This window comes from Alexandromys fortis, unplaced genomic scaffold (genome assembly GCF_014885135.2).
Source record: "Alexandromys fortis isolate MF-2015 unplaced genomic scaffold, M_Fortis_MF-2015_v1.1 scaffold_89, whole genome shotgun sequence".
Classification (NCBI taxonomy): Eukaryota; Metazoa; Chordata; class Mammalia; order Rodentia; family Cricetidae; genus Alexandromys; species Alexandromys fortis.
The window spans coordinates 7,193,842-7,209,207 of NW_026067973.1; the positions used below are offsets into that span (position 1 = coordinate 7,193,842).

A 15,366-nucleotide genomic window follows, 5' to 3' on the forward strand; every position below is an offset into this window, starting at 1 on the left:
GCATTTGGTTTATATTGGCTAATATTCTCAGATGGTTCTAGAATAATGGTTTTATTCATTCATTTAAATTCCCGACTATAATTTTATAAAATGTCTCTATTCTGCTAAAACACAGCTGTGGTTTCTACAGCGAAAGGTCAAACTCTGGAAAGATCATTCTTCTACGGTTAATCTATGGAGCATGTACTCTATATCCTTCGGGATCACATCCTCATGAATCCTGTTGCAAGAACTCATATTAGAAGGATTGTGACATGGGACAAGTTCTTTCGTCTCTTTAACTTCAGTGTCATCATTTATAAAAATGAGGACAATGGTAACCTGACAGTAGTGGGTTAAGAACTGGTACACGAAACACAGGTCCACAGAAAGAACATCGAGCACGTAAGTAATGAGCATTGTGCTAATAGGTCCTTCCAGTGAATGGCCAGGCACTGAAAATGCAGTGTAGACAAAGGGCTGAGATAAACTTAGGAACATGCAGGCTCCTGGCCCCACCCTCACTTATCCTGTCATGCTTTCTCACACAAAGGCATTGGTATGTTGTTCATGTGTCCAGGTACATGGTTTAGGCTGTCCCGTGCTGCTGGCAATGAGCCATTCCAGAGCTTCTCTGTGAGTTACGGCAGGTGTTTGGGCAGAGTCCATCCACTTGATTGATATGCTATTGTTGATCTGGCCTCGAATCTGAATTTCTGGAGAACCCTTAAATATTATTTTAAGGTGAAGGGATCATCTATCTGCCTATTGTTATCTATTACTAGCCTCCACACACAATAACTAACACACCACACACATGTGCATACACTTGAGCATGTTTGCATAACTCCGAGAGAGGAGAGAGAGAGAATACAAGAAAATAAGGACGTCAGAAAATGCATTGCTAAAACTGGAAGGGAATTGATTCAGAAGGTACCAAACTAATGGGGAAAAGGGAGGAGGAGAATGCAGGAGGAGAAAGAAGAAGAGGAATGGGGGAAGAGAGGCAGAACGGGAGGAGGGATGGAATTTAGAGCAGGGATGTGTCAGTGGCAGCCATTGGGCAATGTTTGTTCCGCTGCTGTCTCTTGGGGACAGCTGCTGGAGATGGGATGAAGAGAATTAAGGGCCCTTCGACTGTATGAATAGGCATTTGTTGACTTCAGGCCAATATCAATTTAATTTCAAGCCATTAAAAGTCTAATTTTATTGGCACCTCAGAAAGGCAGCAATTGTTCCATTTCTATGGCACAGTGATTCTTTGAGGCAGGCTAGAACTTGTCCTGTTTGCTCAAGCCTGAGAAAGGACAGATGGTGACATTCTGAGAGCACTCCTGTCTTCTCCCAAGGACAAGTCCACCTAGTGGCAGTCCTCACACTACCCTGGGGGCTTAGCATTTCTTAAGCTTCACACCCTGGTGTCTTGTGGACAGTTTGGTCCTTCCAGGAGGCCAATAGGGCTGAAAACAGGCCTTTGTGTGGGGTTTAATGACTTTAGAGTCTACTGAACAGTACTTCACAGAAGGTGGTTCAAATGTCTTGCCACCCCAGAGTAAGGGGTAGAGTTTGGATGCTTACTGTCTGGGAGAATCCGAGCCATTGACTTAACTTTTATGAGCCCCAGACTCCTCATTTGGCTCTCAGTGTTCTTATGAAGAGCAAGTGGGTTAACGCCTGAGAAACCTGCACACGATATAGCACCCCGAAAGGACTCAGAGAATTGCAGCTGCGATGCCAATGTAGCGCCATGAATCAAAAGGTGGGGACAAGGGAAATGCACCCTGGATTTCACCTCTGTGATTATATCCTGAGCTCCAGATGCCTTCAGCAAACTGTAGTTTAACCAGTGTAGAACGACCAGTGTAGAGCTACTCCACGTGGGTTACTTTCTGTGACCTGGAAGACAACTGGGCTCCTTCATAAACTGATTGGAGGACGCGAGCTCTGAAAGTCAGTTGTAAACGACACAGCCAGTCTTCTAAATCACACATGGGTAAGCCTGTGGGATACGTATTTAAGGATCTAAGGCGGGAGTTCAGGAAGAGAAGCTAACCACAAATCTGAACTCTGCACTGGATCTACTGTATGGCAGATGTCGAGAGAAAGAAGGTCAACATTTGTTGAGAAAGTTTACAAAACAGTATTTTGGAAACACAAGAGAGTTTCCTCAAGGTTAGCATTGCTGTAGGTAAAGTGTGTGCTTTTGGCCACATTAGCATTCCATTGACTAATGCTGGATAAAAGAGACAAATGACTCATCGTATCTTTGTCTGATGTTGCTCCAAGATGTACATCCTTAATTAGCCAAAGCAGGTTTCTCCTTTCTCAGCCTCTTAGCAATCCCGACTCCTCTATCCCATGGCATCCACAGCATTTCATCATATTAGGATAATCTTAAATGCACACCTAAGTCAGACGAAACTATTCAATTATAGTTAGCGGTTTCCTGATTAACTGATAATATTGAAATCAAACGATACTATTACTGCGAATTGAAAAAAAAACAAAATATATTATACAAAGTTATTTATTAGTTTACAAAAGAGTTTGTTCGTTACATCGAGAAGCAAGGCACGGGGAAAATTCAATACAAAAACTTTTATCAGTGAGTGTATAAAATAAGTGTGGCACAAGACCAGGTTTGAAGGCTTTCTATCGATCCCTATGCTAGTATCAGGAGGTTAAAAACATTGAGATGTAAACCATCCGTGGGCTGTTTTGTGAAGGGTTGAATGTTTACATCTAGGTGCAGTAGAGAAACAGATGTGCCCACGGCACGCTCCAGGGCGGTTTTTACTAACTGTAGCAGATATCACAGCTTGTTTCCCTCTTATAGAAATCGCCAGTGATGGCTGCTGAGGGGGCAAAGTCCGCATAGTCTGTGCTGGGGTAGAAGAACTCTGAGCTTCTGATGGCATCCAGATGCTCTGCTTCACAGGATGCCCAGTAGCAGACCGGAGGGGTGGCTGGGGAGAAGTGGTTGTCCTCGGGGTGGGAAGGCCAATGGTGGTGGTATGCGTAACCTTCTTCTGGGAGGCTGTGGGTCAGGGGATCCAGGGAAGGCAGAGAAGTATAATTCTCTGGAGTGTAGGAAGGCGGCTGAGCTGGCGAGTAGCTGCAGTCAAAGGAGCCCGAGAGGCTGGAGGAATCCGAAGGCGATCCTGGAATCTAGAGAAATGAAAATCAGGGAACGAAAAGCTTGGTAACTTAGACAGGATCAAAAGTGTGGATTTAATTGTGCAAAGTGAGAAAATCAGGGGTAAAAGTAAGCCTCAAGCCGTCCACTAAATCCTTAGAAGTAATCTCGTTTGCTGACTGCGTGATTTCACGATATTACATCCTATACCCCCTTTCTTTTCCCCAACAATCAATTGCCTTGCTTCACTGCCTTCCTTTGTTAAAACCATACTTTGCAGGATGTTTTGTTCTTAAACCACAAAATCTCACTGTGTCTCGGGTCACCTGCACTTCAGATCCTGCTGCACGACACAGTGTAAGCTGCAGGTGGCACCTTGGAGGTGTCTCCACACCCTTGACTATGAGAAGCCAGGTAAACACACAAAGGTAAAGACTGAGGCCTCCAGGGCCCATCAAAAACACCCCAAGATAAGAAAACCCCTCCTCTGTCACCACTGTATCTCCCGGCTCCCAGCTGCCAAAGACCTAGCACATCTTAAACAACTTTAAAATCATCCATCTTGGAAGCAGAGCGGACCCTGGGTGTTAGTTCTCCATGCAGATATGCATTCTGTGGAGTTAATTTCCTGTCTTCTCTAAACCCAGTCTTTCCATTATAAAGACTTTTTGACAAACTAAAAGAAAAATGTATTCACATTTCTTTTTAAAAGAAAAAAAGAAAGCCTTACATTTAAAACTTTAAAAAATTACAAATCTCTAAAACATAGAAACAATCTTACTTATTTTAAAGAGAACCTATTTCTGAACATTTGAGATCCATTAAGAACAGAAAATGCAAATTCTTTCAAAGATTAGGACTTTTTGTGTCTTTGTTTGAGGAAAGGTCTCCTGTAGCCTAGGCTGTACTTCCACTCAGCACTTAGCTGAGACTTGCCTTGAACTCCTAATACTGTCTGTGCCTCCTCCATGCTGGGATTAAAGGCATACACCACAGCACTGCCTTACTTTCTCAGCCTTAAATACATTGCTTTGCTTATGGCAGACCAAACCAGCCAGTTAGTAGAGCCAATTCAGCCCTCAAGTCAGGCCCCATTAGGATATTTGCTACCATGCATGTATAGCCTCAATCCATTTTAAGAACATAAAAATCTAAGGGCTATTTTTTAAACTATTGATTTCCAAATTAACAGTCTTAACTGAGTAGCACAGGGGGACCTTTTTATTGCCAGATATCCATTTACTTGGAAATCATTATAAATGTGTATTCAAAGGTTTATGCCCTTCAAGGTGCCCACACATTGAACTTTAAATGCTTCCCTGACTATTTCCTTGTTGATAACATTTGTAAGCTTTCTCACGAGATGATGCAAACGCTTCTACAAAGCATCTCTACCCCACAGTTAGCAACCATCAGGTTCCAGGAAGGATACAGATGAATTACCAGGCTCTGGTTAAAGCAGAAAGGGGCCACTTGACAGCTGTCTGGGAAATAGTGGGGAACACTTGGTGCAGTGTTGAGCAAGGGCCCCGGGATTGTCTCTGTCTGAAGGTAGGACTCAAAGAGCTGGTTGAGACAGCCTGGACTTTCTTCACAAGAGACACAGGTGGAAAATTCTCGGGGTTGAAAATAACTGAGCGTGGAAGACATTGATTCTGGTTCAAAACACAGTCCTAGAAGAGAAAGGGAAATGATTTTTGCTGAAAAATTGCAAAGTAGATTTGAAAAGAGTTTTTTTTCCTATTTATTTTATTTAGGGGGAAATGGTGATTGACGAAATTCTCTAAAAGTAAACAGTTTAGGAATTTGGGCTGTTTTAGTTGTCTTGGGTTAACCCAAGTACCAGGGAGATGTGTCCGATAACACTAAATATGGTCAGGGTAAAATAAAAACAACGCGTAGTGGCCTAGCCTGCATCTAAATGTAACATTCAATGGAGAGCACATGCCTCCGCTATTTGGAGTATGGAAGCATTGACATCTTAACTCTACCTGCAGTCCAGGGAGACTTCCCTGAAGCCACAGATGGACTTGCTGGGGGCTTTGGGAAACCTGGTACTATCCTCTTGATTCAGGATTGCTGCTTCCCTAAACTGTTGGTGTAGCAACTTAAATTGCTGAGGAGAGGGTTTTGAGAAATGCCATTAATAGTGATGCATACACTAAAACTGGAAGCCTAGAAAGCAGAGTGCAAATCAATAAATAGCTCTTCGCTTGGAAGTACAGGACCAAAGTGTCTTATTTGTGGACATGTTAAGAGGAGAGTGCAAAGGAAACAAAAGTGATAGCAAGCCAAGGGGAATAATCTGACACTCGTCACCCCCTTTCCAGGATAATAAGAGCAGTCCCCATGTGTGATAATTAGTCTCAAAGGTTCACAGGGGAGAGGTTTAGAGAGAGCCCATTAAAGGGACTTAGAGAATTCGCAGTCTCCTCTCAGGTTAAGCTAAAGTGACGTATTTGGTGGGAACTGCCATAGGCACAGGCTTCCTTCTGTACGACCTCCTTAAATTCTTAGCTGCTGAGTGGCGTAGGGCAGAGTGTTTATGTAATGGAGTTATTCATATTGGGCTGGGGAAACTTACACTTGTTTGAACTGCGTTCTGGGAAGAGAGTTAAGAGTGGGAAGGGAGCCCCTGTCGGCTGAAAGCTAAATGATTTAAGAGCAAAGGCATCATTCTGGATCTTCTAATCCCAACTCACAGTGCACCCAGAAAAGACAACAAAATTCTGAGACAAACCCTGATTCATAGTGGAGTTGAGTTGCTTGGAGACCAGCAACTTGGGATAAATGTGAAGGACAAAGTCTTGGGACAGAATAGACAGTACCGGATGAGGGCAAAACTTTGCCTTTCTTTCTTTGCTGGGCTTGCATCTGGAGTCACCTTCTGATTGGTTGGATTCCAATTAAATGGTGGTGCCTCTCTTAACCCCTGAGTCAGGCTCTGAGGGCTTTCGAGATGGACTTTTGCAGGGGCTTGAGGCAACTGGAGAGCTGGTTGTACTGACCTGCAGGCGTCGGTGTGCTGGGGTCTGGAAGGTGGATACTGCTGCTTCCTGACAGCTGTCAAGGCAAGAAGAGAAGCTTGAAGCAAAGGGAAGCAGGCACTGGCTGCAGGTCTGCACGGGGGAGGCTGGGCAGGGGCTTCTCCTGCTCTGCTGCGGGAGTGGGGGGGGGGTGAGGTGGGAGGAGTGGGGGAAGGGCAAGCGCTGGCTGCAGGTCCACCCTGGGGAGCTGGGCAGGGGCTTCTCCTGCTCTGCTGAGGTAGGTAAGCCAGACTCCTTCTTCTAAGAAAATGGGGCTTCTTTAAATAAAACCAGCATGATAGTTTAGATTTGATTTTATATTTGCTTATTTGGGGAGTGTATGTTTTTGCTTTTTTCCCTAACATTAGATTCCTTTGCTAAAATATTAAGTGATTCATTTTGATGAAGGTTAATGTAAATAATTTTTGTTACAGAAATATAACAATACAAGAAAACTCAGTAAGCAGCCTTTTTATTAATCAATTTATTTTATAATAAGTAAGAGTTAACATTTACTTAACCCAACTATACATTTCCTCTAGGTTTGTATCTACTACTTAGTCCTAGCAATTCATTTCCCCTAGAGAAATTAATAATACTGAGACATTGTTTCTAGATTTTTTAAATCTGAGATGCTAAAATATTCACATTTATGGCCTTTAAAATATAAAAAAAAAAACCCTTGGAGTAGTATTTAGTGATTCGGAACCTATACACATTTGAGTTCATAGCCAGAACATTTTCAGTTCTTTGCCTATTTCAAAAAACTGTTTTCTATACAATTTACATTTAAAAATTATTGATTCTAAATGCTGAAAATTCCTAAGACTGAGCCTTTTAAATACTTAAAGTTAAGCAGCTTGCCTTTTACCAGCTGAAAGGACAATTACACTAAATGAGCCATTTGGGATTTTTCTCTTTTAGATTTCAGGCGGTGACTTTAAATTTTAAAGGGCCCAGCTAGCATGCGCCTGGTGCTGTTGCTCTGGGCTAGGAAGCTACTCACCACACCTCTCTTGGGCTGCCAGGGATATACTCGCTGCTGTCCCCTGAGCCACCTGCAGGCACTGCACAGCCAGCCATGGCTCAAACAGGAGGTGTGCTAATTTTGAAAACGATCCATGCTGTAATGTCATGAACCAGGAAGCTGGAAGGCTTTACCTGCTCTTTATGCAAATATTTGACTGCAGTTTGAGCTGGAGGACTTGGGAGGAATGGGTCTTAAAAAAAAAATCTGCTTCACTGTAGAGCTGGTTTTTAACCCCCTGCTTCCCCCATCTGTCTGTTTGCTCGCTTCCTTGTTATCACCCAGAGGTATGTTTACAATATCCTACTTGATATTATCTTTCTAGCCCTCGGTTCACTTTCTATTTTGCTCCAAGAATACAAAGAATGGCTCCTCTCTCTTAGATTTCAAACAGCACACAAATCCACAATCAGTATATAAAAACACATCGAGGGTATTAAGAAACAAAAACAATTAGTGCTAAATTTTTTTTTTATCTTTAGATAAATACTAACTTAAGCTTTTCTTTACCTAAAGTCAAAGAAGTGGTGTGTGTGTGTGTGTGTGTGTAATTTGATATGGCGGAAATAACTTTTTAAAATTAAATGTACCAGTCTGACACATATAGTTTCTTCTGGTCACTAGAGGCTGGGGTCATCTAGTTCTGGCTGTAACCACCATTCATGATGGCTCTCTTAAAATTTCAGCTACTGCTCTGACTTCATAGCAAAAATCAAAACAGACTTATTTTTGTTTTGCAATATTTGGCACAATAAATTCTCTTCTTGGATTACTGTTTCCCAGAGACACCCTTTAATATTGAATGAAGTTGGATACAGTCTCTGTTAAACTAGGAAGATCTGCATGGAACAGGCACACGTTATTCTCCCTGGGATGGTAACTAACACCCTTGCCGACTTAGTACACCATTGGAGAAGCCCCAGAATCTGACATCCTTCTTATTGCTCTCAGAAAGAGATTTTATATCTGGGTCTCCTACTGCAGCACTATGTTCATGACTCAAGTGCTGGAAAGGGCAGGGATGAGTAAGAAACTCCCAAGAAGCAGAGTAGAGACTATTCTAGCAAGCAGTGTATGTTCTTGATAGACATTGCTTCTGAAGTCCCTCTTCATTCTCAGAGGGAACTCAGAAATGTCAAATCAGAACTCTCTTAGGACCGGAACCTGGTCAAATACTTCCTCTTACTCTGCTAAGGAGCCCACAGTGGTCACACCAGCTGTGAGGATCGAGCAGGGACAGTATTGCTTTGCCCAGATGGGATAGACGCTCCTGGTACAGCCGGTACAGCCGAAGCAGAGCTCTGCCAAGTACAAAGGCTCCCTGCTGAAAGACTGTGTTTTATTGGAAACACCTTGGTGGGTTAATCTTTGTCTGCAAAAGCCCTTCCAGCTCCCTTCTCCCTAGTTTTATTCATGGTATAGCTATGAACCATTGAGGTTATTAAACTCCCGCTTAGTATGATGAGTTCAGAGAGGCAATACTGAAAAATAAGATCACCTCGTCTCTGCCTTTAGCCTGCTGTCAACTCCAAGACTTAGCTGTCATGGAGGAACACAGATTTCTGGTCTATTTATGTCATCTGCTCATTACAACCAATGAAATAATGAATATATAAGAATGCTTTAAAAAAGAACACTGCAAATCTCCCTTTGCAATGTAAGGGCATTCTACAGCCACCTGGAATTCTGCAAACGGAGATACCTAATCTCTCTAGCTCTATATACCAAATTCATAGCAAATATACTTGAACTCTAAGTTCTGAGCCAGGGGTATACTATACATTAGTGTGTACTGGCTATCCACCCTTGGTTGGAATTTTCTTTCCCAAATAATATCTGTTGTGCACTCACTGTGGAGAATTCTGTTCTAAGTACTTATACAGCCCTATTAGCTTTCGGCTGAAAGATGGGGGGAATTGACAAAAGAGAGTAAGTTCATGTGCAGGGGGCATGAGCCACAGTCACCGAGAACTAACCCCAGTTCCTCTGGCTCAGAAACCTATGTCACCATTCCTCCAATTGCTAGAGGAGCCAAAGTCCCCTCCATGAAGTCTTCCTTGGAACACGAACAGCCCCACATGGAGACGAGGACCTGTGGTAACGGACACATGTGACTGGAGTCCTAGCTGTCTGATCCTCTCTCCACACCCACATGTAGCTGCCCACGAGCAACAACAGTATCCTGTGCCGGAGGCCCTTAAGATTGAACTTCTTCTTGTTGGTGGAGGAGCACACCTAGTGTACATGGTTCGGTAGCTGCCCTGTGCGCTTTGGTAGTGTATGTGAAGCGGCATGGTACCCCATGGTTTCCCAGGTCAGTTTTGTAACAATTCTGTGTATTTTTAGAGACAGGGTCCTTTTCTTCTGGAGACTTCCAGTGACTGGTGATTTTTTTTTCACGAAAATGACTCAGAGTCTAAGTTACAGAGAAGCTAGGTGGGTTTCTGGGAGAGATTTTTCTATGAGTCTGTGCGGGCTGTATCTATAATCTGTCTTAACACTGTAACAACGTACTTACCTGCTGACTGCCTCTCTCCCTTGCAGAGGACCAACAAGCCTTCCACACTCAACTACCAACAGTGAGCGATGAGCCTCCCACAACCCTGAGCCCTACACCATGTCCCACTCGTTTTTGTGACTGCCTGTGGTAACCTGGGGGGAAGCTAGGAAGAGAAGTTGTAAGGATCCCTGAGCAGAGCTGTGCTTGTGGGCGGCTTCTACGTCTTCCCAGACACAGGGCTGAAGGAGGCCCACCGGGGCCTGGGGGTGGGGGAGGGGTTGTGCTTACGGTTGCCCCCGAGGTGGCCTGATGTGCCCTTCTTTGCTGCAGTAGCTCTTTCACTGTCATCTTCACTCGGACACCTTGATACACCTTCGGTTTTTCTGCAGGAGAGGCAACCGGGTCAATATGGTCAACGCCAAAGTTTGGGTATCTAGGGGTATAGCAAGGGTCCCGTTGTTAAGGCTAGGTTACCCATGGCCGAGTTTCTTCTACCTTGCAGAACACAAAGAGAGTGAGAGAAAGAAAGGGAGGGAGGGAGGGAGGGAGAGAGGAGAGAGAGAGAGAGAGAGAGAGAGAGAGAGAGAGAGAGAGAGAGAGAGAACTCTCCCAAACTTGAAAAGGTGCAGACAAGCTTCAGGGTCTTAGTGGGAACAGTTCCCATGGGCATCTGAGAATCTAAGAAGTCATTCACCCCTGGCTGGGCCTCATTCTTGGTTCAGTACAAGTTGTACTGTTCTGGAATGTGGAGGCAGGTTCAGCAAGCCTACTATTTTGGCTCAGACAGTAAAATCTGGGGTTCTGACTGAGCTTGTGGACCTGGGGGAGCTCTCTGATTCATAGCAACTGACCTCCCATACCTCATCATAATGTGAGGTACATATTGTGAGACCTCCTCTGCCCCCACTGTATTCCTCCATCAGACCAGACATGGCTTCTGGGGAGGTACAGCCGTTAGTTGTGGTGCCCTTGGTCTGGACTCTCCCCCCCACCCCCCACGGCAAGCAACAGGGGTCTGGACAGCCTGTCCATATTCTGTGAGATACTTTGGACTGACCTCAGAAAAGGGGCCAAGCCCTGGGAATTTCCTCTTGTCAGCCCTTTTCTTTTTCTAATTCCCCTTCTTTCTCATCCCCTTTCTCTTTCCATTCTCGGACCCTGTAGCTCTCTTCCCACCCCTTTGGTTTCCGGGGACAGGTACTTCTCAGAGAACTGGGCTGTGGAGATTTCTCCAGCAAGAGCTGCAGTTCTGAGTAAAGGCATCCCGAGGCTCCCTAGGACCGCGCAGTCGCCTGGAGGCCGCCCTCCGGAAGGGGCCGCCCCTGAGCCCGCAGAGCTGGGCCGGGTGGCCTGGGAGAGCCCAAGTGGCCCGCTGCGCTAGGCGGGGGTCGGCTGGGAGGGACCTGTGACAGCCTGGGTGCAGAGCGCAGTGAGTAGGTCTGGCTGGTTGTTAGGCCAGGTTAGATCGGGTAGATGCCCTTTCAAAGCGGGGTTTGTCCCAGAAGTCCAGGGTGACTCCCGCCTCGACCTTGACCCAAGAGCAAGCGCTTGGGAGTAGCGCGGGGAGGGGTGGAGCGCAGTGGTCCCTGGCCTGGGTATCTGGCGACAATGCCAGGCCGCCAGCGCCTCGCCTGGTTAGTGCTGGGACCGCGGCTGGACAGCTGGGAGACCCCCACCCACGAGCCAGATCTGAGAGCTAGGATCCCACAGGAAAGCCGTTGCGCGATTCTTCTTCCCGATCCTAGGAATCGGATGTCCCGCCGCAGTGCCAGGGCGCGCCCTCTCCGCTCCGGTCTCCTTTCCCCATCCCTCCCCCCCACCCCCACCCCCATCCCCACTGCCTGGCTTGGCTCCGGGGATCTGTAGGCTGCGAGCGCGCCTTGGGGGTCTAAGCGGAGACAGCCCCTGCCCAGCTCCCTGCCGAATGCGTCCTTGCTCCAGTCCCGGGCTCACGGTGAGCCTCTAGCTCCCCCCCGCCGCCGCTTCTGGGCGCACATGATCCGAGCCTGCAATTCCCAGGACGCCAAGGTGGAAAAGTGAAGGGGCAAGCAGAGGCCTGGGGTACGCGTTGTCCTGCACAACCAGGTGGGCCTTTGGGCCTCTGCCCTTACCCAGCGGGAGCCGACACAACGGGCCCGCGCCCTCTCTGGATCCATGCCCGGTCCTGGCTATCCTGCTCTGACTCTGTGACTCTCTGTTATACGCAGGAAAAGCAGAGGAAATACACCGGATCCAAGTGCCCCTGGCCCTCATGACCCGACCCCTGGAGAAGCAGTCGAGTTACCCGACATCGTGGTCAGCAGGAGCTGGGCTGGAAACTGGATGCTGCAGCTGCAGAGACTCAGCACCTAGGAGGGCTCCTGTGCAGGGAGAGAGGCAGAGATGCGACATTTTTAAAGTTTCACAAAACACGAGGCAGCACCCAGGTCCCTGGAGCAGGAGATACACAGAATTAATGTTTTATACCTTCGGGTATAGGTTTGAGTTTTCCCCCCCTCATGCCAAGTATTTAAAACCTCTAGAAACCCATGATTTGACAATCAATGATTGCGCGATACTTTCAATTTGAATATTCAAAGGCTTAACAAAATGGCCTATCTTCTGCAGAAATCCTGCACACAGGCACCCCATAGAGAGTCCAGAGAAACAGGGAGTGATGTGTCTTTGGGTCCTGACCCCTGCTTTTTTCCCATTTTAAACATTTTGTCCACCTTCCCACAGACAGAGCAGGTGTCCTCAAAGATGCTCCCTGTTCCTGCCACAAAAGCAGTCCAGAAACTTCCACTGACCTAGGCTGCTCCTCGGGGATCACCTGAGCCAGGTTGGCTAGCCACAAGGATTCTCACTTGTCCAATCTGCATTTTAAGGGAGAAATCTCAGGTTTTGGAAAGTGAACATGGCAGCCAGTGGGTGTGGCAAAGCAAAGGGCCCTTTGGGCCCAGGTTGCAGGCCAGAGGACAGCAGAGGCCTAAGCTTTGCACTTCGTATTCCTCTGGGCCTGCCTGGCCTCTGTTGGCCTTTCCTCTCTACCCATCTTCCCTCGGGCTAGGCCGCAGACACTGGGCCTCCAACAAGAAGTCCATGTGTACCAGCGCTCTCTCTGCTAGCTTGGGCCTGTGCTGATACATACTTTGTGAGCACTGCCTGAGTTGCTCTCTGACCTGTGAATGATGGGAGAGACTGGAGTGATGCAGAAGGCCAGGCAAAGTCTTCACAGAGAGATAGAACGGTACCCTTTGCAAACAACTAGGTGTTTCTAGGAATGCAGATAAAGTGATAGTACGGGTTTCTATTCTTTGATCTCCGAGTTCTCTGAAATGGAAAAAAAGTAAACTTTAGCTTCAAAGACCTTTAAAAAATATCTGAAAAAGTAAAATGTATCAAATGCAGTATATTAGTTAAAGGGTATAGCAAACAGCTCAGCTAAAGGGTCAATGTATCCAGTGTATTAGCTATAGGGTATAAAAAACAGCTCAGCTAAGGGGTCAATGTATCAAATGCAGTATATTAGCTATAGGGTATAACAGCTCAGCTAAAGGGACAATGTATCAAATGCAGTGTATCAGCTATAGGGTATAACAAACAGCTCAGCTAAAGGGTCTCTGGGGATAATAAAAGCATCATGGGCAGAAATGTCTATCAGGCAGGTGGAGCCACATATGTGGGAGAGGATCAAGGCTGGGTACACTCGAGGCAGCACCTGGTGGTGGAGGGTAGGGTAAGGTGTGGCTGTATTTGGTCCAGCTGGTGTATATCAGCCACTGGAGCCTATTTCTGCAAAGCCAGGCCTAAGGACCAGACCAGGGAAGGACCCAGGACTGAGAGAAATCCCTTCCTTGGTACCACTTCCTTCTTTTATGCAGCATTTCCCTTTGCCTCTCCCCCCTCCCCCCCATCTTGGTTTTATTTTTGGCTTTCTTTTAAGAAGCTTTCCTTTTTTTTTTTTGTTTATTCTCCCCCATATTTTCTATTTCTCATTTTCTCTCTGTTTATTTCTTCATTCCCTGTCTTCTTGTCTCTCTATGGTTCTATATGCGCCTCTCTTTCCCCTGTTCTGGAGTGCTGTCTCATTCTTTCAGACTAAATATTCTTCCTTAGCTCTCCACTCACACAGGAATGGTCTGAGGAGGCCTGAGGTCACAGTTCTCCCTTGGCAACATCTGGGATTGGGTTCTCAGAGAGAACATAGGCTGGGAGATGCAGGCTCTTTTAAAGCCTGAGGTCTACAGAGACAACAAAGAGCAAACAAATCTGCACCTTTTCTCCCAGAAGCCTTTGCTTGCGCCACAGATGTGGGTTGATACTGTTCCAGAGAGTGAGAGTGTGGTGCTGTTGCTGCCAAGCAACTACAGAAAACTGTTTCCCCAGGCCCGTTTTGAGAATCTTCCCCCATCATCTATACTACAGGTCAATCCAACATTAAGGAGTTTTGATTCTTGTTATTTTAACTGAAAAACCTCAGACAGCCATTTCAGAGCCAAAAGCCATGTCTGAGGAGGCAAGAGACAATACTTTCTCAGTGGAGCTATGTTTCATATTGTGTGTGTGTGTTGAAACCTAGAGAAACCAGCCATTTTTTTTTTTTTTTTTTTTTTGCCCTGAGATTTTAAATGCCTGTAGAACTGGGTACCCTTCTTGCTTGCTTGATTGTTCGTTCATTCATTCATTCATTTTGATGCTGAGATAGAATCCAGGGTATGCTGGGTAAGCACTCTACAACTGAACTGAATTCCCAGCCCATGGGAGATTAAAGTTCTCATTTGTTGTTACTGGGGCGCTAGACCTGTGTTGTGTAGTATTCCCACTGTACAGTTGAAGAAGCTGACTTAGAGGGATGGCCATCTTGCCAAGTTTAGCAAGCACATAGATGAGAGAACTGGGGTTCAAACTTTTGTTAAGTCTCACCCCAAAGTCCTTGCCATATTCTCATTTTGTCCAAGGAGTTTAAGACTGCAGCATATTGATGTGAGAACATTCTAGAAACATAGAGCCCAGAAGAAGCAACTGGCTGGAGGTGAAGAGAAACTGTTCATTATGCTGACTGTGGTTTGTGTGTCCAACCAGGACCCTTTTTCTGGGGGCTTGTTGTTCTAGGATGTCTTCCCTGAAGTCCCATCAACTCCTTTGAGGTTGTAATAAAACAATTGTGGGTCTGTCTGGCGGGCGGTCACAGGCTCCTTTGCTTTTAACACAGTGTCTTGATGCTGAGTGTTGGAAGGGGTCTTGACATGCTCAGAGGGACTGACATCTTGGCCAGTGGCTGTCTAGCTTTGTAGCTCCATTGCTGGATCATAGAAAAACTGTTTGGAGGAGATGGGTATCACTATTGTAAGGCCATTATTGGAATCCTTTAAATATGGTGATGAGTGATTGATCCATAATCCAAGTAGGTGTTCCTTGCGCACACGGTGTATACCAGCGTGGTAATGAGTACCGGAACCTAAAGATAAGGAAACCTTGGTTTCTGCCAGCAACGGCTCTATTCTGCCACATACACACTACTGTTTAACTATCATGGGTTCACTTACAGATATTCACTTACCATTTATTCCACAACCATATGTTGGTTTCTCCGATCAGCCCAGTGCTTGCGTTCCACTCAAGCCTTCTTTCCTTGAAGCCACTGTCCGTAGTTTCCCCCGTTCTTTATATATCAGCTTTTCAGATCTTTGCTTTTCCATGCTGCAAGTTCAAAAAT

General features: G+C 45.9%; 1 protein-coding gene across 1 annotated transcript; it reads right to left on the reverse strand.

Moving 5' to 3' along the window:
- Positions 1 to 2,567: 2,567 nt before the first annotated feature.
- On the reverse strand, positions 2,568 to 10,843 carry Pou2af3 (POU class 2 homeobox associating factor 3). Its single transcript, XM_050156442.1, has 5 exons — positions 10,726 to 10,843; positions 9,957 to 10,051; positions 6,124 to 6,178; positions 4,559 to 4,788; positions 2,568 to 3,147 (listed from the first exon to the last, which is right to left on the reverse strand). Exons 2-5 carry the CDS (start codon positions 10,014 to 10,016, stop codon positions 2,776 to 2,778), a joined length of 717 nt encoding a protein of 238 aa, XP_050012399.1. The 5' UTR covers positions 10,017 to 10,051; positions 10,726 to 10,843; the 3' UTR covers positions 2,568 to 2,775.
- Positions 10,844 to 15,366: the final 4,523 nt, after the last annotated feature.